The sequence below is a fragment of the Vicia villosa genome, linkage group LG1 (assembly GCF_029867415.1).
Source record: "Vicia villosa cultivar HV-30 ecotype Madison, WI linkage group LG1, Vvil1.0, whole genome shotgun sequence".
NCBI lineage: Eukaryota > Viridiplantae > Streptophyta > Magnoliopsida > Fabales > Fabaceae > Vicia > Vicia villosa.
This window is the reverse complement of record NC_081180.1, coordinates 71,662,011-71,687,704: the sequence shown is the minus strand read 5'-3', so window position 1 is coordinate 71,687,704 and position 25,694 is coordinate 71,662,011. Positions and strand designations below refer to the sequence as shown.

Sequence of the window (25,694 nt, the reverse complement as noted above, 5' to 3'; positions counted from 1 at the left end):
GACCTTATGCAATAAAATGGTACCCTAAGACATCAAGATTAGACAAAGTACCAAACTCCTCGTAAAATGAATGCTCATATTACCCTAAAACATGAATGAAAGCTTTTGATTGATGAAATGTATGGTAAAATGAAATGATCATATTATATAGGGTTAATGAACTTTTTTGTCCCTTTAAATATTTCAAATTTCGTTTTTAGTCCCTCCAAGATTTTCCTTCAAGAAATCGTCCCTTCAAAATTTTTCTTCCGAACTATTGGTCTCTAACATCAAATTTCGTAGCTAATCAGTGGCTAAAGTCGTAGCTAATCTCTAGCAAATTTGACGCTAAGGACCAATAGTTTAGACAAAAAAATTTGAAGGGACAATTTCTTAAAAGAAAATTTTGGAGGGACTAGAAACAAAATCTGCAATATTTTGAGGGACCAAAAAGTTCATTAACCCTATTATATATTATGCTGATGCAGGTGAAAAACTCATGGTAAAATTTATGGTAATGACATTCGGCCAGAATAATAATCCATTCACTCCTATAAATTACACTTATATAAACTCATTAATTTAAATGTTGAATTGCTAACTTTTCAAGTACACCCTCTTCTTTACATATTGAAAACTCTTCCGGACTTTCATCACTGCCACATCAAAAAACTACTACAACGACTTTCATTAGGACATCATCAATGTCATATTTCCCACCGAATTATTCTAAAAGTGGAATGTAACATAAGCCAAAAAGAAAAGGCTTCATACACGAGACAAAACAAAACGCATTACCAAAAATACCCTTAGTTGCTTTGCCTTTAATGTTGTTGGCGACATCTTGAGAACCTAATTCATATATATCGGCCACTTTAGAACATTTTTGAATTAGTTAAAGTGTGTAAGCGTGACGCCACCCTATCATCATCACCATTAATGTTGTTGGCTGACACATTGAGAATCTAAATCAAATAATAAAAATAATAAAATCGATCATAAATATTACTAGAAGCCAACAAATTTGAAAGTCAAGCCACCTTACTATATAACTTCAACTATAAATATGGTTTGCAATCTTGTGCATTTTCCATCCAACAACTCAACTGTTTCTTTTCAACTATAGAAACAAATTCATAGACATCTTAGAAGATCATCAATGGCTGTCAAAGTTTATATTGTGTATGCATTTTCTAAAATTTGTTGTCAACATTATTTATTTTCTCAATCACTGCTTCTTACTTTGTATTCGTCATTAACTTTCAATTTTTTGAAAAATTTTCTGTCACTATTATTTTGTAGGTACTATTCAATGTATGGACATGTGGAGAGACTAGCAGAAGAAATAAAGAAAGGGGCAGATTCAGTTGATGGTGTTGAGGCCAAACTGTGGCAGGTACCTGAAATATTGTCAGAAGAAGTGCTTGGCAAGATGAGAGCACCAGCCAAGAGTGATATACCAATCATTACTCCCAATGAGTTAACTGAGGGTGATGGCTTTGTGTTTGGATTCCCAACTAGATTTGGAATGATGGCTGCTCAGTTTAAAGCCTTTCTAGATGCAACTGGAGGCCTATGGAAAACACAACAGCTTGCCGGTAAACCTGCTGGACTCTTCTACAGCACCGGTTCTCAAGGTGGTGGACAGGAGACTACAGCGTAAGACCCTTTACTCCAATATATTATGACTGGAGTTTTAAAAAACGGTCGCGGTCGTCATCGCATAATGACTTGCTTTTTTTATCCATGGCGTTGTGATATTGATTGCTATCATCACAATGTGAATTAACCACAATTTACTCTTTAACATAAAAATAGTGAATAAGGGTATCGGTATCGACAGATGCCGATATCGTTTTGTCGCGGCCATTTTCGCAGTCCCTAATGCATGAAAATGTTTATGATGAGAAATTGTGGACTTTATGTATGGCAGGTTGACGGCTATAACTCAATTGGTTCATCATGGAATGTTATTTGTTCCAACTGGGTATACATTTGGTGCTGGAATGTTTGAGATGGAAGAAGTGAAAGGTGGAAGTCCATATGGTTCAGGAACATATGCTGGGGGTGATGGATCAAGACAACCAACTAAGCTTGAGTTGGAGCAAGCATTTCATCAAGGGATGTATATTGCAACCATCACAAAGAAACTCAAGGAAGCTGCATAAGTTCAGTCTACATACATATACAAATAAATCATGATTGAAAGTCACTAGTAATTTTTCAGTCCTAGTTTGTTGAGTTCTGCTTTTTTATTTCATATGTTTTGCAAGTAAGAGATTTTTATATTTCAGAAATAAAATTTATTGTTTTCTACTTGGTACATTTTTTTAAATTACATGGTGTAGTGCCTATTGATATTTGCTAAAATTTATATTTTGCGTTTACTTAAAAGACATACCAAATAACCAAATACTAAAATGTGTTAAAAATTACCCATGTTTATCCTGAAAGTACCAAACGCACTTCAAAACAAATTTCCTCATTTTGTATGCATGCCAAGGGCAAGTGTTTTGATTATTCACAATTCAAGAGACGATAATATGCTTCAAATTCAAATAGAAATCCCAACATATATATATATATATATATATATATATATATATATATATATATATATATATATATATATATATATATATATATATATATATATATATATATATATATATATATATATATATATATATATATATATATATATATATATATATATATATATATATATATATATATATATATATATATATATATAAGGGTTATATTTACTCCAAGTAAGTTATAATAGTTTACTCCACATCTTAACCATTTATTCTTTTCAATCTAATGGTTAAAAATAATAAGCCATTAAATGTGGAAAGACAAAATTATTCCTTATTATTTTTAACCATTAGATTGAAAAAAATTAATGGTCAAGATGTGGAATAAGTTATTATAACTTACTCTTGGAGTCAATATAACCCTCCTCATATATATATATATATATATATATATATATATATATATATATATATATATATATATATATATATATATATATATATATATATATATATATATATATATATATATATATATATATATATATATATATATATATATATATATATATATATATATATATGGTAAAATAAGTTTTTTTTCCCTACAAATATATTATTATTCGTTTAGTTCTTATAAACATTTCCTTCAAAATTTGGTCCCCCAAATATTTTCCATCTCAATTTTTCATCCCTCCCGTTAGTTCTGAGCAACGGAGCATTACGTGACATTGAAAAAGACCCTGACCTAATATATAAGGGTGGAGATGTCTATGCATATAGTGGTCAGGATCCAAATTATTGGTCATTCTTCGAAGCAGTTGACTTAATTAAAGGAATTGACATCGAGTTTGAGCCTAGTTTAGTCAATATGTAGTGGACACATGAGGGTGGTTCCTTTGAAGAACATTTGAAACCTTTTAGGGACGGTGGTGATGTTGTAGAGTTAGTTCCATATGCCTTTGAAAATAGTTGTGAAGTAGAGATTTACACAGAGGCAACTGGTGAGACAACTTTTATGGAAAATTTTAAAAGGGGGATTTTAATCATGGTGAAAGTGAAGGTGATCATAGTGATGACTCAAAATTAGATGTTCATTTTTTTGATAGTGAGGATGAGAGGATGGAAGACTTTGATGATATTGATGAAGGAGGACCTAAAGTAAATGCTGAAGATGCACAAGAAGTTAGGGATGAAGCTGCACATGAACAACCAACAAGTTCACTTATCACAAATGAGATGGGCAAAGAGCATGTAATTGAAAACGAATACATGACAAATGAACTGGACAATGGTGCAGATGATGATAGTTCTGATGGGGGACCAACTATTATTAGGTTTAGAGAAGATGAGACTCTTGGAAAGGATTTTAGTTTTAAACTTGGGATGAAATTCTCATCACTTAAGCAGTTTAAGAAAGCTATACTAGAGCACAATGTGTTGATTGGAAGGGAAGTAAAGTTTGAGAAAAGGACAAAACGTAGGTACAATTCTTTAGGTGTGGTTCTTACTATTTTCCAATGAAAATATGACAAGTGTATAATTTTCTCTTACACGTATAAAAATTTCTTCTATTTTCACTCGATAAATGATATTTAAGTATATTTGTCATACTTTTATTGGAAAATAGTAAGAACCGCATCTAAAGAATTGTACCTAAGTTTAGTGCTTTGAGAAAAATGATGCTGCTAGGTGCAGGATAGTGTGCAAAGACATGAAAAAGTGTGACTATATTGTGTTGTGCATTATAGTATTAAGGATCACAAAATTTAGGATTAAGACACTTTATCAGAAGCATACAAAAGTGCCAAAGCTGAGTGGGTTGTGTAACACCCGTATATTTTAATTTTTAATTTAATTGGAAATTGAATTAATAATTAGAATTATTTTGGTTTTATGAAAATAAATTGGAAAAGAATGGATTATGGCATTGGGCCATGTGTGATGTTAGTAAGAAGGGGGTGTTATGTTAGTAAAGCCCTTTACTAATTATAATATTATTTTTCATAAAATAATAAGGAAATTGGAAAAAGAGGATAGAACATGAAAAGAAGAACTGAGGATTTGGGAACTCGAAGAACGTGAAAGAGTAACAGTAGAGAGAGACCAATCAAGAACTTTTGGCTAAGGTAAGGGGGACTCTCCGGTTAGCATCTTGTAACTCGGTGAACTGACTTTTTTTTTATAAGCAACAATGTTGCGGTGAGCATGAGTCGCCACCGACTTTTAATTTGTCCAATTTTAAGAAAGGTAAAAAGTACAGAAAAAAAACCTTTTAAAAAGAAAACGGGCTCGGGGGGTAAGTTACGAAAAGGGAAGGTGCAAGCACCCTTTTCATCCGTAGTTATCTACGGGCTCTTAATTTGCTTAGCTCATGTTTGTTTGTTTTGAGTTGAAAAAGGGGCATAAGGACTTTAGCGTAAATGCGTAGCCTTAGTTTTTGAAAGAATATTGAAAAGATGTTTTTAATTGAGCTAGGCATATTAAGAGCACTACCCTAAATAGTTGGTCTTATTCTATGCTTTTAAAATTCCTAGGACTATCCATACTATATAGAAGTAGGTAGCACTTGTCTATATTGGACGTGCGGGTCATCGAAGGGTCATCGCATGGTCGTTGAAGGCAACAGGTAGAGGTACCCTTAGCAATATTCGAAGGGACAATCATCGTTTCGTAGGCAACCATTCGAGGGACCAGATCATATATTTATAGGCAACATCGAGGGTCATCGAGGGACTCATGATCTTTGCGATGATTTTTAATCGTCGGGACTTTTGCTAATGGGTACCTCTATATTCGAGGGACACGACCTTATAATCGAAGGCAACCAAGAGGGGCGTACCCTAGGGGTGAGTGAGTGCAAGTGTGTTGGATTCGATTATAATTTATCTTATATTTTTTAATGAGCTATCGTTCAATTCGAGCTTGCCATACATATCCTAGTTTAAGCATACATCTAACACAATATAAAAAATACGGAAATTAAAAGTGCGGGAATGTAAAGAGACTCATTTAAATATTTACATTTTGACATATATACATTCTAATACTTGAATAAAAGCAATAAAATAAAAATACATGCGCCATACACAGAGTTTGAGGTGAGAAAGAGAAAATCGCGTGTAAATTAATCTTTTTGGATTTTTAAATTAAAACCTAATTTAAAACCTAATTCTAACTTTATCAAATTAATTAATTAGAACCTAAAAGAAAATATTTTTTTTTATTTTTAAGGATTATTTTTTGGTTAAATAAGGAAATATTAAAGTAAAAGTCCTAACTCTAAAATAAAATATTATTTTTAAAAAAAAACTAAAATTAAGTGAAAATAGATAGGTTAATTAAATCCTAAATATTTAGATTAATTTTAAGTGATTAATTAGGTTAGTGGTTAATTGATTAGTTAGTGAAATAATTAAAAAGAAAGAAAAAACAACAAAACCAAAAGAGAAGAAGATAGAAAGGGTACAAAAATAAGAAAAATAAATGAGGTAGCTGGGTGTTGAACCCACGCCCTGAACATCATTGATCTCCTTACCTTGCCACTAGTGCTGAATTCGTTTGATGTAATTTGATTGGACCTGGATGAATGAATATGTAAAACATATAAATGGTCAAAATTCAAATAATAACAGCAAGGCTGGCCCACTCGTAGGCTGACCAGCAAATCAGAGCAGGAGAGAGAGATCCCAGTTGTTGACCGTCCAATGATGTCGCGCTAAAAAGCCACGCGTGAAAACAATTTCTCCAAGGCACTGTTCATCTTCTCCCTCCTCGGTACCTGCGGAATTTGCTGCGACATTAGCCATGGAATTTCCTGCGGATTTTCCTTCCTATTCTGCAAACATTAGAACTCAACCAAAAAGACGTTATACAAATAATAAAGGGGCCCAGATCCGCATAAAAACATTCCCTGAGTTCATTGGTGAGGTCGCTTTTGGCTAATACGTCTTGTATCAATGGGACCGAAGCTTTGCAAGCTTGAAGCCCTAACCATGGCAAGGTACAATTCAGGGCCTAAAGCTTACATGTAACGCGTGGAATATGTTCTAATAAACCTCAGGAACATGTTACAAACATCAATTTTCATTTAAACACGATAATAATAAGAAAACGAAAAAAAAAATATGAATGAACATGATGATTACTTGGTACGAATTTATGCGTGTTCACGCATGGTGAGTGATAGCAACTTACTCTTTGTGATCTCGAGAGTGGAATGGAAGGGTTAGTAGGCTTTGAATCCTTCTGAAACGAAAATTTTTACGTGCCCTAACTTTGAGAAGTTTTTAAGAATTTTTTGTGAGTTTGGAGAGTGATATGGAGGCCAGGGCTACGTTCCTTGTGGCTGAGCATATGTTAGGTATATATATGGGATGGATTAGGGTTAAGAGTTTTGGAAAGAAAGAATTGGATTAATTAGAAAAGATTTGATTTTGAAAATTATATGGGAACTTTCTAAATCAAGTCTTAATCTATTTCTCACAACTTTTTTTAACGTGTTATTGGCCTCAATATGTGAATTTAGTCTTGATTCAATGAATGGAATATCTTGTGGTATTCAATTTGATTTATTTTTGATTTTATTTGATTGATATTGAATTTAAGTAAATAAATCCAAAAATAAATATAATAAAACCATAAAATAAATGTCAAATAGTCTTTGGGCCCTTAATGATCTCAATATCACGTGGATAGTTCAAAAACAATGGCCCATTACTTGGAAATGCAAGATACTTCATTTAGGGTTTCATGCGTTTTCTCAAATTTCTCCAACTTCTGACAATCGTAACTCACTCAATTTTTATCCTATGAAGGTGTTCTAGGACTTTTTGGAAAGCCCAAGATGTCCTCTACAAGCCACTTTGGAACCTTTTTTGCATTTGAGGATTTTATCTTGATGATATGGCTCCTGACAAAAAACAGCTTTTTGCGAGCTTCTAGAAGGACCTGTAATGTCTTGGCTAATATCTCTTATGCTGAAGCATTTCTTGACCTTGGGCCTAACATAAAAGTTGTAGAGAATTTAATTTCCTTGAGAATGAGCTTTGGTTGGGAAATTTCTGATGAACCATGTGGGAGATATGATCAGTCAAAGTTCAGTTGACTTTTGCTTAGAAACCCTAATTTAGAAACTTGGACTTTTGATGATTTTTGAGCTTTTCTTGATGAATCATGATCAAGTCTTGATCAAATGATGAATGTAACCTCAAATCCTTGATGTTGACCAAAAACCTTGAAGTTTGACTGCATTTTGACCATAGTTGACTTTTGACCTAGCGTAGTCGATTGTCGACCTTTCTGAGCGATAGATTGAGCAATCTTGTGAATCAAGGATTAAAAATTGATATGGGGATTTTTTGAAACATATAAGAAACCATGAAATCCACTTGAGGTGTCAGAAATCTCATTTCCTTAAAAAGAAGCCAAACCCTAGTTGAGGACCTATTGCTTAGGACAAGTGTGAACATGCCCAATCCTTGTGTATCCTGGAGTATCTGATGATCATAGGAGCCAAAATATCTTGAAATATGGAGGGAAAATTTTGGGGTATGACACATCTCTTATCGCGTTTTTAGATGATAATGTTGATTAGGGATATCATTTAGGTCAATTGGATTGTATGTTAGATTGGGATTTAGGATGATTTTGAATAGATTATATGATTGATGATTATCCATACTGAATTCTGTGCATAATTGTGTGTCAATTGATGTTATGGTATAAATATGGTGATTGTTTGATGTGTTGCTGTGTTCATCCATGGAACTGAATCTATGAATGTAAATTCCTAAATAATTGAGTAGAAATTAGGATTGTAAAGGGTAAAATTGATATAGGGTGATAGATTATTAAAGATAGTTGAATCCTATATGTTAAAGGGTGCAGAATTTTTGTTATAGATCCAAAATCGCAGGCTGCAATGGTGTAAAACGCGAAGAAGACGAACTGGTACGAGTTGCAGGTTCTTGGAAGTCTCTGGCCATTTGCGTATGATACGCGTATGGTACGCGTATGAGGGGTTTCCCAGGGGCCGTACGCGTATGGTACATGCCCTATCCCGTCCAAGATACGCCCTTTCTGCCCGTACGCATATGGTATGCGTATGAGGGGGTGTTGGTACGCATATGGAGCTGTGGTACGCGTATGACGCGTTTTTGTGTGGAAATCAGCCTCTGCTGATACGCGTATGGTACGCGTATGACCAGTGTGAGTGGAGAATTATGCTGTTTTGTGATTTTTGAAAGTTTGACGATGCGTAACTTTTAAACCGTTGGCGTGTTTTGAGTGCCGTTTTGAATATGAGGAACCTGATGAAATAACTTTTGTGTTGATTGATGATATGATTGTATTTGAATGATGTTAATATATATATAAACATGCTTTGATAATGATGATGATGGTTTGAGTATTAGATGATGTTACTCATGGACTTGACGATGGTATAAGTATGTTTCATATATGTTTGCATTCATTCATAATCATTTGTTGAGGGTTGTATCCATGATGATGTGTTGGATCAGTGAAGGGCATAATTCCCATTGTGTGGAATTTGTGCTGGCAGGGCTGTATCTTGACGATGTTGGATCGGTCGGTGGGTTATTCCCATTGATGATGTTGGTACCACATGCATAGTGTCAGTCCATTCATATGCGTGATTTTCATAACATGATTGAATGTGTTTCAGTGTTATGAATTAATGATGTGTTGGTTGTGTGTTTGTTGAATTGTCTGAATATAATACAATTGGGTGGATAATGTAACTATGATGTGTTATTATTTCTGATGCAATAATATTTGTTAATTGCGATGAGACTCACCCTTACATGTTGTTATTTTCAGATTGAGGATAGTGGCTTTTCGACTTGGTGATGATTAGCTCATGAGTCAGTGTGTTTAGTTTAGCGTCAGGTGTCATGCTCTGATATTGTAACACTGGGGAACACAATGTTTTGATGTTTATGTTTATGACTCTATTTGTTTTATTTTGAGTTTTGTGGGATATGGTTTTCAAAGATGTTGAACTTATTCGTATGACTGATTTTCCGCTTTGTTAACATGAGTTATTATGTCTTATGATGAATTTCCTCAGTGAATGCATGACAATGACATATGATGTTTGTTTTTAAATTTGAATTGTGGCACCCTTATTCCATGTACTCTGATATATTTATTTAATTGTCGCGGGGTTTAGAAGGGTGTTACAGGTTGCAAAGGTAATTGTTGATGGGTTGAAGAACAACACAAAAATGGAATTAAATGAGGTGGTGGAAGATGTGAGGCTTAAGTATGCAACTGAAATACCAGGATGTAGAGCTTTTAAGGCAAGGCAATTGGCAAGAAATTTTTTGAAGGGGACTCTAGCAAACAAAATAGTTTGCTTTGCTCATATGGTGCAGAGTTGAGGAGGGCATAAGCTAGTAATACTTTCAAGTTAAACACAATTATACCAGTTCTAGGAATGCAACCTAGATTTGACAGATGCTATATGAGTTTTGAAAGGTCAAAGAAGGCTTTGAAATGTGCATGCAGGCATTTTATTGAGTTAGATGGATGCCATTTGAAAAATAAGTATGGGTGTATATTATTGATTGCAATAGGGAGGGGCCCTAATCATTAGTACTTACCCATTGCTTTTGGGGTAGTTAAGACTGAGTCAAAGGACACATGGGGTTGGTTAATGAAGTTGCTAATTGAAGACATTGGAGAAATCAGGTGGTGTTTCATCTCTGATCAGCAGAAGGCAAGTACTTATTCTATGAACTTTATTGTTTAATTATAAGTTTTAATACTTTCATACTAACTTCTTGTTTTTATATCACATTAAAGGGTTTTGTTAATGTGTTTGAAGAGGAGTACCCTGGAATTGAGCACAGATTCTGCCTAAGGCACTTTATGCAAACTTCAAGAAGAAATTTGGTGGAGGAACATTGTTTAGAGACTTGATGATGGCTGCAGCAAAGGCTACTAACTTTGAAGCTCATGAGGCAAAGATGCTTGAAATCAAATAGGCTAGTATGGAAACATATGAGTGGTTAGAGGCTATTCCCAAGGTAAAGTGGTGTAAACATGCTTTTCCATTTTATTCTAAATATGATGTCCTCGTGAACAACTTAAGTGAGTCATTTAATGCTACCATCTTGTTACAAAGGGATAAACCTATCTTAACAATGTTTGAGTGGATAAGGAATTACTTTATGGGAAGTTTTGCAACCCTTAGGGATAAGGTAGATAAGTATAATGATGAGATTATGTCTAAACCACTTAGGAGACTAGTCCGAGAAATAGAAAAAAGTGCTAGTTGGTTGGCAACATACGCAGGTAGGTTAACCTTTCAAGTCACCCATGTCCTCTTTACTAACAACTTTGTAGTGGACTTGACTAACAAAACATGCACATGTAATGACTGGTCTTTAGTTGGAATACCATGTAGACATGGTATATCTGCAATCTATAGGAAGACATATGAGCATATTAAGTATGTTCATGAATTCTATCATAAGAACACCTACAAAAAGTGCTATAGTGAAATCATCACCCCCTTAAATGGCCAAAATAAGTGGCCTTGGACCACAAATCCATTGATATTACCACCCATGTACAAGCGTGGCCCAGGTAGGCCCAAGAAACTTCGTAGGAGAGAACCAGATGAGGCAAGCTAAGACAAATGACAAAGAACCAACACTAGTCATAGGTGCAAATCATGCCTTGAACTTGGCCATAATGCAAGGAACTGCAAGAAGAATAAACAACTTGTGCTTGTTCCATTTGAGAATGCTGCAACTGAGCCGATTCCTACACAAGCCAGCCATACGGTTAAATCCAATGTTGCACCAAAAAAAAGGGCATTGCTCTTACACTTGTGATATTATGTCTTTTTTTTAATTTCCTAAAATCAACATTAATGTATGTCATTGTAACAGCCTAACAGGGGAGGCCTAAGGTTAGAACTAAGACATCACAGAAAATGAAGAAGCCGCATGTTGGACAATCTTCTGCACAACCAACTATTGAGCCAACACCACAACCAACTGTTGATCTATCACCACAACCAACTGTTGATCTATCACCACAACCAAGTGTTGACAAGTACCATGGATAGGATTATGAGACATTGGAAGCAATTCTTAGTGCTGAATAAGTTTTGGACATTCAACCATTGAGTATTGATACTTCGCCTATGAAGTCAAGTGTCAAAGAAGTTGTTGTAAGTGTAAAAGAAGCTGTTGCAAGTGCTACATGTTGTACCCCAATTTTTGAACCTAAGATCTCACCTCATTTGCATTAAATCTAAAAGATTTTGATCATCATTATCATCATTAATTAATGCATCATTTACTAACCAAAATATATAAAGAAAATTGTGTTTGTTTGTTGTTTGTTTCACAAGGTAGGTGATTGGTCAAAGAGCTTAGGCAAAATTAGGGTTTTGAGGCTCACAAAGGAACTCAAGCTTTCTCATATGCTCAAGTTATTTCCCTCACCCATATTCAAGCCTAAGTGTGGTTTGAATCATGATCAACAACTTTCAAATTCATTTGGTACACAATTGGGATTTTTGACCTACTTCTCTGAAATGTTGATTTTTGGTCAAAGCATGGACGTATGGTTCAAAACATGATTAAAGGATCTCAAATGCCTCATCATAATCCATTCATATTATTCATTCGGCTAAAAGAGCTCGATTTAATTGATACTTGGAAAAATACAATTCATTAGGAAAAAGTCAACTGTCTAAGATCAACTTTGATTTTTGGGAAATTTAGTCAACCACGGACTTTTGAAGATCAAAATCATGAAAATATGATTATTGAAGTCATTTGATCAAGAAAAATCAAGAAATTAGGCTATGTTTGAGAGTTTGGAGGGGAGGGGAAGAGAATGCTTCCGAAAACGAATTTTTAAAAATATATAGAAAAATATTTAACATTTTTTGAAAAAATGATTTTGTTTAGAATGATAAAAGAGTCATTATCATTACAAAAATTTTAATTTTCAAAATTGTATAACAACCTAAAAGATATTTGAAAAATTTATGTAAGCCCTCCAAAACCCTCCTTCAATATAATTTTTGAGTTCCCTCATTTTATGGGGTTTTTGGTGTAATGAACAAAATTAAACCCTCCAAAACCCTCCTATCCAAAATCTTTTTTATTTTATCATCAATTCTTCCTATTTTCCAAAACCCTATCTTCCCCTCCTCTCCAAACTCCCAAACATAACCTTAGAGGTTACTTGCAAAAAGGGCAAAAATGAAGAAATTGAAAATTTCACTAAGTCCGCAAAAAATACATGTTCAAATATCCAACTTTGAAAGCTCGTAACCTCTTCATTAAGCAACTATTTTGTGTGCTTCAAATACCAGATTGAAGAGCAAATTACATACTACAACTTTGTTCTGGTGAAGGAACTTCTAAAAAGTGAAAGTATTTTAAGTTATGAAGTCATGACCTAAATTCCAACACTAAGGGCATGTTTGAAACTGTTCGGAAAAACTGTTCTATAGTTTTTTAAAATTAAAAAACAAAATACTTGTTTGATGAACTTGTTTCTCAAAACTATTTTTAAAAAGACTTTTGGAATAAAGTCTAAAAAACCAAAACTTTCAAAACGTGTTCTAATTTTTTATTTTCACACGGAATACACACACTTTTAATTAGAGTCTGTTTGGTAAGATCATAAAAAGAGCTTTTAGCTTTTAACTTTTAGCTTTTCAACTCATATAAATAAAAAAACTTTGTTTGGTAACTGTTTTTAGCTTTTAGCTTTTTTACTAGCTTTTACTTTTTTTTTGAAAAAGCTATTTGAAGTAGCTTTTGAGCTTGTAGCTTTTAACTTGTGACTTTTTCTTTCATCTATATCCTTATTATTTTAACAAAAATCTATTTTTACCCTTCGATATGTATATTATGATTCAATGCTTAATGTTTTTTTTTAATCTTTAATGTTTTTAATAACATCTAAAGTATACAATAAATTTTGAAATAACATTGATAATTCTCAAGTTAGTGAAACGTAATCGAAGAATCAATGAGATTAACCGAGACGAAGAAAATTAAATTTTGTTATATTTTTATACTATAATATTAAATAATAAACTTATTTTTATCATTAATTTTGATTAATTTAACTGAATTCAAATTTCATGTATTTCGTTAAATTTATTTATATAATTTATATACAAATTTAAAATATTTTTATGTTTCTTGAAATTTTCACAAATATTAAAATTGCCTTGTAAATTTGTATTAGTATATTTATTTTTATCAAATATAAATTAATTTAATAATATAATAATATAATATGATAAGATAAATAAATCACAAATTTCTTAATAAGAATGTTCTTTTGTGTCATTTTGTATTTACCAGCTAGTATAACAGCTAATTTACCAAACACTCAAATTAACTTATAAGTTATCAGTCATCAGCTATCAACTATCAGTCACCAGTTACCAGTCACCAGCTACCAGCTACCAGCTAATTTTACCAAACAGAGCCTTAATGGCATTGTAACACTGTTATGTTTTTAAATTACCATATTTTTAATAATTTTATTTTTGAGCCTATTAAAAAAAAATTGGAAAATGCTTATTAGTAAGAAAATAGAAAAACAAGAAATGCAAGAATAAATCTCAACCATTCATTAACACCACAACCCCCTGATCCCTATTAAAAAGGAAGTTAAATTTAAAATTAATTTAAAATTCTCCACTAAAATAATGACACATATTCATTCTTGTATTTCTTCTTCAAATTCCTTCTTACTAAATAGCACTACTCAAAAAAATTATTTTTGACTTATTAAAGAGATAGCTCATAACTCCACCCCACTCATTCCCAGTACTTTACAGAAATGTTAATAGAACCAAGGAAATTAATCATGCTTTAATTATTTTTCTGTTTTTATTGCTTTTGAAATTTTGTTTAATAAAATATTGATTTTAACTTTTTAATATACAAATATTTAAAATTGATTTTTTTATACATTATTTGATAATTATCTATTAAACTATTTTAAAATTTTTCATAAATTTAGACCAAAAGTTACTTCCATTTAACTTTACTAATGCATGCAAAGACATTATTGAACATGGTGGGTTTTTTCATTCCAACCAACTCTTTTTCAAAAATAAGATCTAGGATTTTTTTCATTCCAACCAATTATAGTATTATATATTATTTCGTGATGAAACTATAATTATATAATTTACTCATATAATTATATCAAAAAATATATCATGATTATTTTTAATTATTAATATTTCAATATAATAAAAAAATAAAGAAATTATACTATCAGACAAACTATTTTGTTCTATTCTTAAAAACAGTTTTTACAAATTATACTACCAAACATAATTTTTGTTTTTTAATTTTTAAAACTATTTTAAAAAAGAATAGTATTATTTAGTACCAAAAAATTGAAAAAAAAATGCAAGAATATACTGATGTCATTATTTTAGAATAGAATTTTTCATTTATTATAAATTTAATTTCTTATTTAATTGAGATCATGATAATAAATAATTGAGATTATTCTTGTCTTTCTTGTTTTCACATATTTTTTAACCAAAACATTTTCCTTTTAAAAATTGAATTTCCAAAGGAATTACTTTTTTATTTTTTTTCTCAAAAACTGTTTTGCAGAATAAGTTTTTAAAACATATTTTGAAAACAAAAAGTCAAAAGTGATTCAAACAAGCCATTATGACGTGCAAATTGTGCGGAGTCCCCGTGAAATGTCATAATGTATGTCTTTGATTTAACATTAAATCATATTTTAATTAAAAAACTTATAAATCAACTAAAATAACTAAAGATTTGGAAATTCAGATTTTTCCAATTCTTAAAATTCAGAAAGTAGAAACTAAAATAAATTAATATTTACTATAATTTAGTGGCGACTATTTTTATTAGAGATTAAAGATAATTTACTGAGAGTATAAAATAATTTTACACTATTATCTAATTGAGATTCATCAATTGTCGTATTATTTTTTTAAAAATAACAGTCTGATTTGTTTATTACATAATCGTGATTGATAGTATAAAATGTAGTATTTTATATTATTTTTTCTCTTTTTATTTTTTTTCGTATATAACTCTTTTTATTTTGTTGTAGGATATTAAATATTTTCCACGTATTAGAAAGAAAATATCAAAATAAGTTGAACGAAGCGGCACGCGTAGGAGTTAGGACATAGACTAGTAGTGAAGACTAAAATAATATAGAAAAAAAACTGGCTTAACTTTCTTTCTGCATTGGATCTTGTTTCTATGCATCACCAAACTCAGTTTACAGAACCAACAAACACAAAACTTCAACAACAACAAAACGATCTTCTTCATCCCCTCACTCACTCGTGCACGCACTCGTTCATTTTTCGTGCGCGAGTGACGACGATGATGATAAACTAGAGTAGAATTGTTATTGTGAATTCAATTTGTGATTGATTGATCTAACGATTAGAATGGGAGGTGCAGGGAGTGGTGAGATATGGAAAGCACATACCGCCATGGCGATTGTGCAGTTGTTCACCGGAGGCTATCATGTTATCACCAAATTGGCTCTTAATGTTGGAGTCAACCAGATTGTTTTTTGTGTTTTTCGTGATCTCCTTGCTCTCTCTATTCTCGCGCCTATTGCTTATTTCCGTGAAAGGTTCCGATTATGCTTTTTTTTCCCAATTGTTTGTATTTAAGTTTGCAATGTGATTGGTGATGATTGAGTAATAATCTGCTTATTTGAAACTTTTATTTTTGTAATCGCTTTTTTTAGGGTATGCTTAATTAATTGTCAAATTGTTACTTGATTTTTAGATTTTTCGTCTGAGATAATACTCATCATGCTGATGAAACTTTTGTTAAGTTTCTTAGGTCACGCCAGATGTCTTAGTGTGTGTTTGGTGGTTGTTTATGCGGTGCGGTGACTAGAATTGATTCCGAGTGAATTGATTTTATAGAATTGTTCTCGTTAAAAATGAGTTGGATATAAAATGATTTATATTTTGATACATTTATGTAAAAGTGAACTGAACTACGAATTTCAGTATAAAAATCACGTTTAAACTCAAAATCTATGAATTCTAACTGTAAGTGGAATCAATTCTTGAGGCAAAATAAATTCTACATCTTTAGAATTGTTTTTAGCTCCTTCAAAAGATAAATCAGAAGTACATTTATATTGTTTGAGGTTTATTAGTTACAGAACTTACAGTGTTGTCGGCTGTGGATTATGGAAAATAGTGATTTGTTCACATTTCGCTATGCTATAGCCGATTTTTTACAACACTGTGTACCAAGTTGTTGAGCAATAGCAGTTTGTTCAAATTCTGCTATGCTATAGCAGCTATTCGACGATTTTGATTAGTTATCATCTCGAGTATGATCCAGTGATGTTAGAACTGCTCTTCTTATTGCTATAGTCATACTTTTGGACTATGAAGGTGATTTCTGATTTTCTTTTAAAGGCATCATAGTGCTCGTTTAACTCTTATACTGCTACTGCTACATTTCAGAAGTGATATTTTAAGTTGCAACTCTTTTATTTACTACTCTTGTCATGTGCACTTTATTATAATGCGTGAGAAATAATGATGCCATGTTGTTTGTAGACGTACACGGCCACCCCTAACAAAGCGCTTTGTGACATCATTCTTCTTTCTTGGATTAACTGGGTAAGATTCTTGATATAGTCAGATATTCCCTAGTTTTATTATGTTTAGATTATATGCAATTTTATTGATGCATCGGCATTTGGCTTCATTATTTGTGTTCAGGATATTTGGAAATCATCTTTTGTTTCTTATTGGTTTAAGCTATACTACTCCAACTTATGCTGCTGCAATTCAGCCAGCTACTCCAGTCTTTACATTTGTGTTGGCTATAATGATGGGGTTAGTTTCTCTCCTTTCAATTTTTCTGTGTTCATTTTGTGAATGCATTTTTTGTGTGTGAAACAAAACAACAACCCACGCCAATGTTTTACAAAAGTATGCATATTATTTATATTCAGATACACCAGGACATATTATAATGTGTACCTTAATAAACTCATTCATGCAGTACAGAAAGAGTAAACTTGCTAAGGTATGAAGGTCTGGCCAAGGTTGGAGGAATTTTTATCTGCGTTTTGGGGGCCTTAGTGATGGTTCTGTACCGTGGTCCAGCACTGGTAGGATCTTCAGAACTGGACCTTATATCACATAGTGAAATAAGTGCCAAAGGTCAACCAGAGCCTTCTGGATGGTTAGTTAGTGGTTTAATGGATCTTGGATTTGACCATTTTCATCTTGGAGTTATGTGCTTCATAGGGAACTGCATGTGCATGGCTACTTTTCTATCCATTCAGGTATATATCTTTTTAAAAAACTTTAAATGATTGTTGATTACAGCCGCATTAAGTTAAGGAAAAAAATTGTTATCCTTGTCACTTATCTCCGTTACTCACCTGTTAAGCGATTAGTCCCCAATTCCCATAGATTATACATGGGAATTGTTTCTTAGAGTCGTAGTTGTATGGGCTGGACCAGATGGTTCAGCTGGAAAACCTGCAAACTGGCCTCCAAGGCAGTCTGTTTAGAGCTTTGGTCCAACTTTCACATCAACCTGATCACACCTGCTCGACTTAGTTGAACCCACTTGACCCATTTTAATCTTAACCTGCTTTCAGCAACACTGCGACAGTGGCAGGTACCTGCAGCAAGGATAGATTCTAACTATTGAAAGCTTTGAAAGAGTCTTGAAAATTGAGCTTGAAGGAATAGAGAAAACATGGTGAATGACTCGTCTAGATGCTTGAGTTAGAAGAATGAATGAAACTAAGTAATAGAGCAATGGGTAAAATCAGACAAATTAATCGAGAAACTGGAACGAAATACTGAATCGGTAGTATAGTAGAGTGTTCAGTTAGAAAATGGTTTGGTTTTTAGTTGTGGGCATACTGTTGTTGAGGGCTTCTTTGATACTTATTGATCTGATCCTCTGATTACTGGATGTCCATTTATGGTTACTGTTCTTGTTGGAGGTAGCCTTGTTTGATGGTGAATTAAGAATTGAAATGTTGTTGCTCAATCTAGTGCCAATTCAGAATATTGGCAATAGCACAAACTGCGTGAGTTGCTGTGGATGAATAATCTTGATGAGGTTGACTTTAAGAGCTTAGTGCTTATGAAGTTATGGTGTAATAATTAAACCTCCATTCATATTACTTTTTACACTGTCTTTCGTGAAAGATTGAAGCATATTGAGGTACATGGTCATTTCATTAATGAAAAGTTTCCATAGAGGCTTCTTATTACTTGACATGTTCGGACAGGAGAACTACATGCAGATACCACCAAAAAATTTCAACAATAATAAAATAGACTATATTTCTAACAGGCTGAGCATGATTAGCATACATATATGCTCCAGCTCGAGGGGATTTTCAGAAATAGCCATTAGTTAAGTGTTATTGGGCTAGGCATATCCCTCCCATAGTGTGCTTTATTTCTTAGTATAAACTTAGAGACAGCCAGACAGGGGAAACAGGTCACTTTTTTCCTTAATTTTCTCTAACAGTGATAATGAAGATCCCTTTAACCCCTTTATCTCCATACATGTAAAGCGACATTTGACAATATATTGGTGTCTTGTTGGACGACCTCCGAAATTTGTCATTCTTGTTTTCAGATTCAATGATTTATTAGCATAATCACCATTGTTGTTTAAAACTTCTTTATTTATCATATTAGTTGTGCTTGCTACTTACGTTTTTTTTTTTTAAATTAATGGTGATATTGGGTTAATTTATATGTGAAATCTTTGTTTAATTTATTATCATGAATTGTTTCAGGCTCCATTATTAAAAAAGTATCCTGCAAACCTATCTGTCACAGCATATTCATACTTCTTTGGAGCTTTACTGATGGTAACTACATCATACTTCGTAACCGATGAGTCAACTGACTGGAGTTTGAATCAGTCTGAAACATTTGCCGTTTTATATGCTGTGAGTAACTAGAAATTCAAACCAATCTTTATCGTCATGAGTCATTATTAGTTATATTGCTAATCCTTTTGGTCCATTTTCCCTATTCATTGTTAGTTGTTTTATTTGATTCATCAAATTTCTTTTTTCTTTTTGTATTTCTTTAATGGAAGCCATTCTAAATAAGGATTTCTCTGATATGTTCTGGTGGTGTGGTTTTGTTCTGTCTGGCCATGAAAAGAGTGGGAAGTATACTTAAACTGGCAGATGTGAAATAGGTCATGAATGTCAATGAAATTTGTATGTTGTGCTGTTTTTTTAGCATGTAAAGAATGCAACCCAAATTCTCTGCAGTTGCCAAATATTGTAGTCCCTGCAGTCGGTTGTTGGAAGGAGATTGGACAACTCATTTAAAATTCATCAAATCAGATTAAAAATATAACTTGAACTCTGAGCTGCCCGATCTTGATCCTACAGCTGAGATCGCAACTACTGAAAATGCCAACTGCAAGAAATCCTTTTATAAAAGAGTGCAAATGTTTTCTGTTCTTACATTTTAGAACTCAATGGTCTTTGGTATCAACTTTTTATAAACTACTTTAAATGATTTTTTTCATTTAGTTTTTTATAATAGTTTTTCTTGTTTGTTCAGGGAATTATTGCATCTGCACTTAATTATGGAATCATTACATGGAGCAACAAAATCTTGGGCCCAGCCATGGTTGCCCTTTATAATCCACTTCAACCTGGGGCAGCTGCTCTCTTATCTAGAATTTTTATTGGAAGTCCAATTTACATGGGAAGGTACATCTCCTATAACTTTCCATTTATTGATGCATTGCTGTCTAAGAGTATACTGAAAGAATCTGGCAAACAACTGAGTATTCAAACGACAACCTCTCCTATAAGATCTGACACCGACATGACACTGATTCATACGTTCAATCACTTACATTTTCTTAAATTCTTATTGTTGTCTATCGGTGTGTCAATATTGTATCAATTGTCTATGTCTATGTTATTGATTCATAGGTTTAAAAGTCTTGTTTTTCTGATTTTTTTTTGTCCATGATGACAACAGCGTGTTAGGTGGATCGCTAATCATTACTGGTCTGTATGCGGTTACTTGGGCATCATATAGAGAAAGACAGGCAGCTGCTGGAGTTATTCCTCATCATGCTTCTAATTGGGTTTCTGAATCACTTAACAAGACCAAGACTCCGTTTCATAGAGTTAACATTTTCTCAGGCGCCTCTGGTTTATTATCCCCAAAGCCTTCGGATTGACGAAATTAATTGTATGTAAAAAGTTGTCACAATTCTTTTTTCCCCTCTCTTTATGCTATCCTATATACATGTAGCTGATTAGAAGAACTAAAATTAAGAGAAGTGCCACTCTAATTTTGTAGGACATATTTGCAAATTCGACTAGGTTATTTGATACCTGTAAAAAATACTTCAAAAGAATTTTGTTTTGAAACTATGCTAGAATCACGGTCAGATGTTAAATCATCAAAAGAATGGTGTGCCAGTGGCTTATATTTTTATCTGTTTTGGATCACCTCAAATTATATAACAGTGCATATTCGGACACGCAAAGTTGGTGATTTTTCTGCTGCATATTTTCAAACTGGCGTTTGGATGGAGAAACTGGTTTCCATTTTCTTATGTCTTGTAGTACTATTATTAGCGTTACAAAGTTTATTTTTGGTTAAAACGTAAGTGAATTTCTCCTCCCCTACATTTTCAAAAACTTCTTATAATTCCAATTTTATCCCTTCTGAATTACAAAGTGTGAGCAGTGGAGGACAACTTCATAAAATGTTATTCGACTTGTATCTACAAGAAACCTGCCATGCATCGATGACACATGTTACTGACATATGTCATATAACATAACGGATATTCGTAGATAGAATAAACGGGTATTTCATGTACTTGTTTGTAAACGAGGGCGGGGATGAGGGAGTGTTAAGGTATCTGCATCCAGCATCCCACTTATATTTATAAACCTTGCAAACCATAAAACAAATAACTTTAAGGTATATATACTTGTTAATACACGTGGATATCACGATCCTAAAAAAATATTATTTGTATTAGAATAGAGAATGGTTCATATGTTGATCGAGACAATCTTGAGGTTGTTTTTGGTGTGATGACGATGGTTATTTGATGACCAAGTGGTAATCAGAGAGGGTACATGTAAAAAAAAAATGCATTTTGAAGTTAAAGTCAATATGAGATTGAGGTGAAACTATACAAATATGAGTTAAATTGTATTGTTTTGTGATTTTGAGTCACACTCATAAATGAGAAACTGTTGTAATTGTCCTTGGGTTGTCCGACATGGAGCACGGGTGACCGTTGGATGACGATCAACGATTATGATGGATGGAGACACGTGCTTTTGTGTGGTGCTATGTGATCCAGATTCACATGTGCGACATTGTGGTGATCTTATGAGGAGAATTTAGTCTATGTTGACTGGACTGATCTTTATGGGTCTTTGGCCAGCCCGTAAAAGTTCTCCATAAATCTTTGCTATCATTCATGGAACGAGGATCGTTGATGTAGGAATAAGTTAAGCCAACTCAAGAATCTGAACCATGGTAACCATGTTAGTTCAGGAGATACTTTAGGGTAACTTTTGATTGAGAGTAGTTGGCATGGGAACCAACGCGTTAAATGCATTCCGTCCAACCAAAATGTTTCTACAACGACGACCTCATGCGCCCCACGCACGTAGGGGAGAAAGATGATGCGCCCATTCAAATGTACTCAAGTGTCGTTACTAAACTGAGACGTCATCTGAGTCGTTGAGTGGAACCTTAGAGCTTAGAATGGATAAGAGTCGTTGAGCATGGGACTTAATGTGCATATAAAACGGAAACTTCATTTCATTTGCACTTTTTTATCCTTCTTGCTTCAAGGTTTTTTTTAAGAGAGCTTTGTTTGTTTCTTCTTTGTTGTAGGAGATTCCTGAATTCATGTTGATTTGATCAATCAATTTGTTTCTTCATTTACTTTCTCCAAGTTAATCACATTAACCCAAGGTATTTCCTTTTTCTCTTTTTGCATTTTTTAGCTTTCATTTGTGTTTGCACATGGAGAACCCAAGAAGACCAGATGTAGGAATTCCCTTGTAAATGTCAGTGACAATGTTTCTAGCAATGAACTAGTGGTAATCAATCCTGGTGATATGGAGCCTTACCCACCCGTATTGATATGAAACAGATCAATGTAGGATTTAGTTTTGATGATGTTTAGATGAATAAATCATTGATGTTAAGAGTATCACGGATGAACCCAATATGTAAAGGTCCGTTGGAGGTTTAGAGTGCCAATTCAAATGGAAGTTTAGTGTTGAAGAAATGAAATGTTGATTGGAGGAACGAGTCAGGTGTATGACTCATGGTCGTCATTTTTTTTCTCTTTGAGCAGTAACGAAGAGATGATGATGTTGAATATTATTTTGAGTGGATGGTGAGATCTTAGGAACTCATTCTTTCTACAACTTCGAGGGAAAGTTTGACCTTGTGTGTCGGGACATGGGGATGTCCTCATGTTAGCAAGTAATTATCCTTAACAGTGACATGTGAATCAGTAGTTAGTTTAAGGTATGTGTCCTCCCTATGTATGAATTACAACTCAACTAACAAACCAAACTTTATGCCTTAAGATATTAATGTAGGTGCTAGAGTGGTGCATGTAACACCCCATATTTTCTGTTTATTAATTTAATTTGGATTTAAAATAATTAATTGGAATTTTGGTATTTTAATTTGGATTTAACTGGAAAATTATGGAATAAGAGCTATTGGGCTTAAGGTGTAATGTTAGTAAAAGAGGGGTGCTATTTGGTTAGGCCTTTTACTAAGTTGTGTTTATTTTATTTTATTTTTCATAAAATAAGAAAAGAGCCAATTGGGAGAAAAAGAAGAACACTTGAAAGAGCAAAGAAGAAGAAGAAGAAGAAGAAGAAGAAGAAGAAGAAGAAGAAGAAGAAGAAGAAGAGGAAGAAGGGAACCTTCAAGAACTCCGATCGAAGGTAAGGGGAGACTCTTCCTTTTAGTATCTATTATGTGATTGTAGATAATAGGACTGATTAGGATATTATTTGATTCAATTGGTTGTATTGGGATTGGGATTGTTAGGTTTGGGAATGAAATAGTTTGGGGAAATTGATGATATTGCATGAAATTATGAATGGAAAAAGGTGTTTTCATGGTGTTTGATGATGTGTGATAATGTCTGCGATGTTTTTATACCTTTATGTGATGTTTGGAATGCATTTTTGATGGAGAATGGGTGAGATTGCAGGTCTGTTGCAGAGATGAAAATTCTGCAAAATCGCACGTCCGCTAAGAGGAGGTAGGTCCTCTAAGCGGAGGTCCCAACGTAGTTCTCTTCTGTCACGAGTCGCTAGTGGGCCGCTGAGCGGACCCTGTTGTGTAGAAATTTTTCTAAACTTCGAAATTGCGTATCTTTTGATCCGTGTACTCTTTTTATGTGCCGTTTTGGGCATTGCAAAGCTAATTAAATATTTTATAGTATAAAATGGAAGTATGGGCAGTGGCCGACTTTAATTCTAAAACTCAATTTAATTGCTTTGGTGGAATAAAACATTGTGCAAATATGTAAGTTGCAGATAAGACAATGTAATGTTGTGGTGATGGATGAATTGTGATTTGTTATGTTTAATTAATGAATATGTGATATGATTGAATGATTGCGGAACATGGGCATACTCGTTGGTGGTGATAATGGTGAGTTGTGAGACGATGTATTTCATCGGATCGGTGATGTGTAAGTATGTCATATGTATGTGCATTCATTTATACATCATTTAATAACTGAATCCCGGTGACGTATGGATTAGTGGTGGACATAATTCCCATTATGTGGAATTTGTGTCGGTAGGGCCGTATCTCGGTGATATTTAGATCGGTCGGGTGAATTAAGTCCATAGTTTATTGATACCACATGCATAGTATCAGTTGGTCCATATGCATATTGATATAACATGATTGAATGAGTTTCAGTGTTATATTTTGGTGATGTAATTGTTGGTATGGTTACTTGATGATTGTATGAAAATCTGAATATAATGCAATTTGGGTGAATAGTATGCTATGATGTTATGTTGCTTATGAATGCATACTATTTATTAATTGTGAATGAGACTCACCCTTACATGTTGTCATTTTTCAGATTGAGGATAATGGCTTTCGACTTGGTGAGGATTAGCTCATAAGTCAGTGTGTTTAGTGTAGCGTCAAGTGTCATGCTCTGATATTGTAACACTGGGGAATGCTAGTTTTTAAGTTTATAAGTTTATAACTTTAATTTTTTGTTTTTGGGTTATTTTATGGGATATGGTATCAAAGATGTTGTGCCTATCCGTTTGATTTAATTTTCCGCTGTGTTGACATGAGATGTTGTGAACTATTGATGAATGTTCCTTAGTTAATGCATGACAATGAAGTATGTTATTTTGTGTTTTAAATCGAATTGTGGCACCCTTGTTTCATGTTACTTTGATTATTTATTTAATTTCCGCGGGGTTTAGAAGGGTGTTACAGTGCACAAACAATAACACCAATAAAAGACTCAAAATAGAAACCCTAACACAATGATCTTCAATCCTTGCTCATACCCACAAACGTTAGGCTTGAGTATCCTAAAAAAGCAATGCGATCTGGGATTTTCTCCAATGGGCATAAGCTTTTATCTTGTCCAGATTTGTAGAGGATTCTATTTTGATTTGTTTCTTAACAACCTTCAACAAACGATTTGATTTGTTTTTTAATTCAAATTTAAATCTCCATTTAAATTTATTTAATCCTATTTAATCTCCCAAACAAATCTAAATCACACACTGCTAAAAGATAGCAATAAACCACTTTGCACATATCCTGAAATCATGTTCAGATCGGTAACAATATTGGCTTCCTAACAAAGGCTAGATGTTGCACACATGCTGGAACATCTTGTCCCACATGTGTTATTGCTTCACCAAAACATCTTGTATACTCCATGTTGTTTTGCATAATGCAACCAATCACATGAAAAAACACTGTATTTTTGTTGATTTATTCCACTAGTAGTTTTCTTTGTAATTGATGTATGGTTGAGCAAAAACTAGTCATTTGCTCATGATCTACGACTTTTTTAGGCCAAGTTTCTCCATGACCATGCA

General features: G+C 33.2%; 2 protein-coding genes across 3 annotated transcripts; both read left to right on the top strand.

Annotated features, from left to right (window-relative positions):
* The first annotated feature begins 1,031 nt into the window (after window positions 1–1,031).
* LOC131609226 (NAD(P)H dehydrogenase (quinone) FQR1-like) lies at window positions 1,032–2,253 on the top strand. Its single transcript, XM_058880899.1, has 3 exons — window positions 1,032–1,161; window positions 1,282–1,638; window positions 1,913–2,253. The coding sequence occupies exons 1-3, from the start codon at window positions 1,139–1,141 to the stop codon at window positions 2,145–2,147; spliced, it is 615 nt and encodes a 204-aa protein (XP_058736882.1). The 5' UTR covers window positions 1,032–1,138; the 3' UTR covers window positions 2,148–2,253.
* A 13,501-nt stretch (window positions 2,254–15,754) lies between these two features.
* LOC131641514 (WAT1-related protein At4g19185-like) lies at window positions 15,755–21,085 on the top strand. 2 transcript variants are annotated; one of them, XM_058911822.1, is made up of 7 exons: window positions 15,761–16,184; window positions 17,137–17,199; window positions 17,302–17,418; window positions 17,588–17,873; window positions 19,359–19,514; window positions 20,146–20,297; window positions 20,575–21,085. In XM_058911822.1, the coding sequence occupies exons 1-7, from the start codon at window positions 15,994–15,996 to the stop codon at window positions 20,777–20,779; spliced, it is 1,170 nt and encodes a 389-aa protein (XP_058767805.1). In that variant the 5' UTR covers window positions 15,761–15,993; the 3' UTR covers window positions 20,780–21,085. The 2 variants fall into 2 exon arrangements, with proteins under 2 accessions (XP_058767812.1, XP_058767805.1); XM_058911829.1 differs by lacking the exons at window positions 20,146–20,297; window positions 20,575–21,085 and adding an exon at window positions 19,667–20,139 and having other exon boundaries at window positions 15,755–16,184.
* Window positions 21,086–25,694: the final 4,609 nt, after the last annotated feature.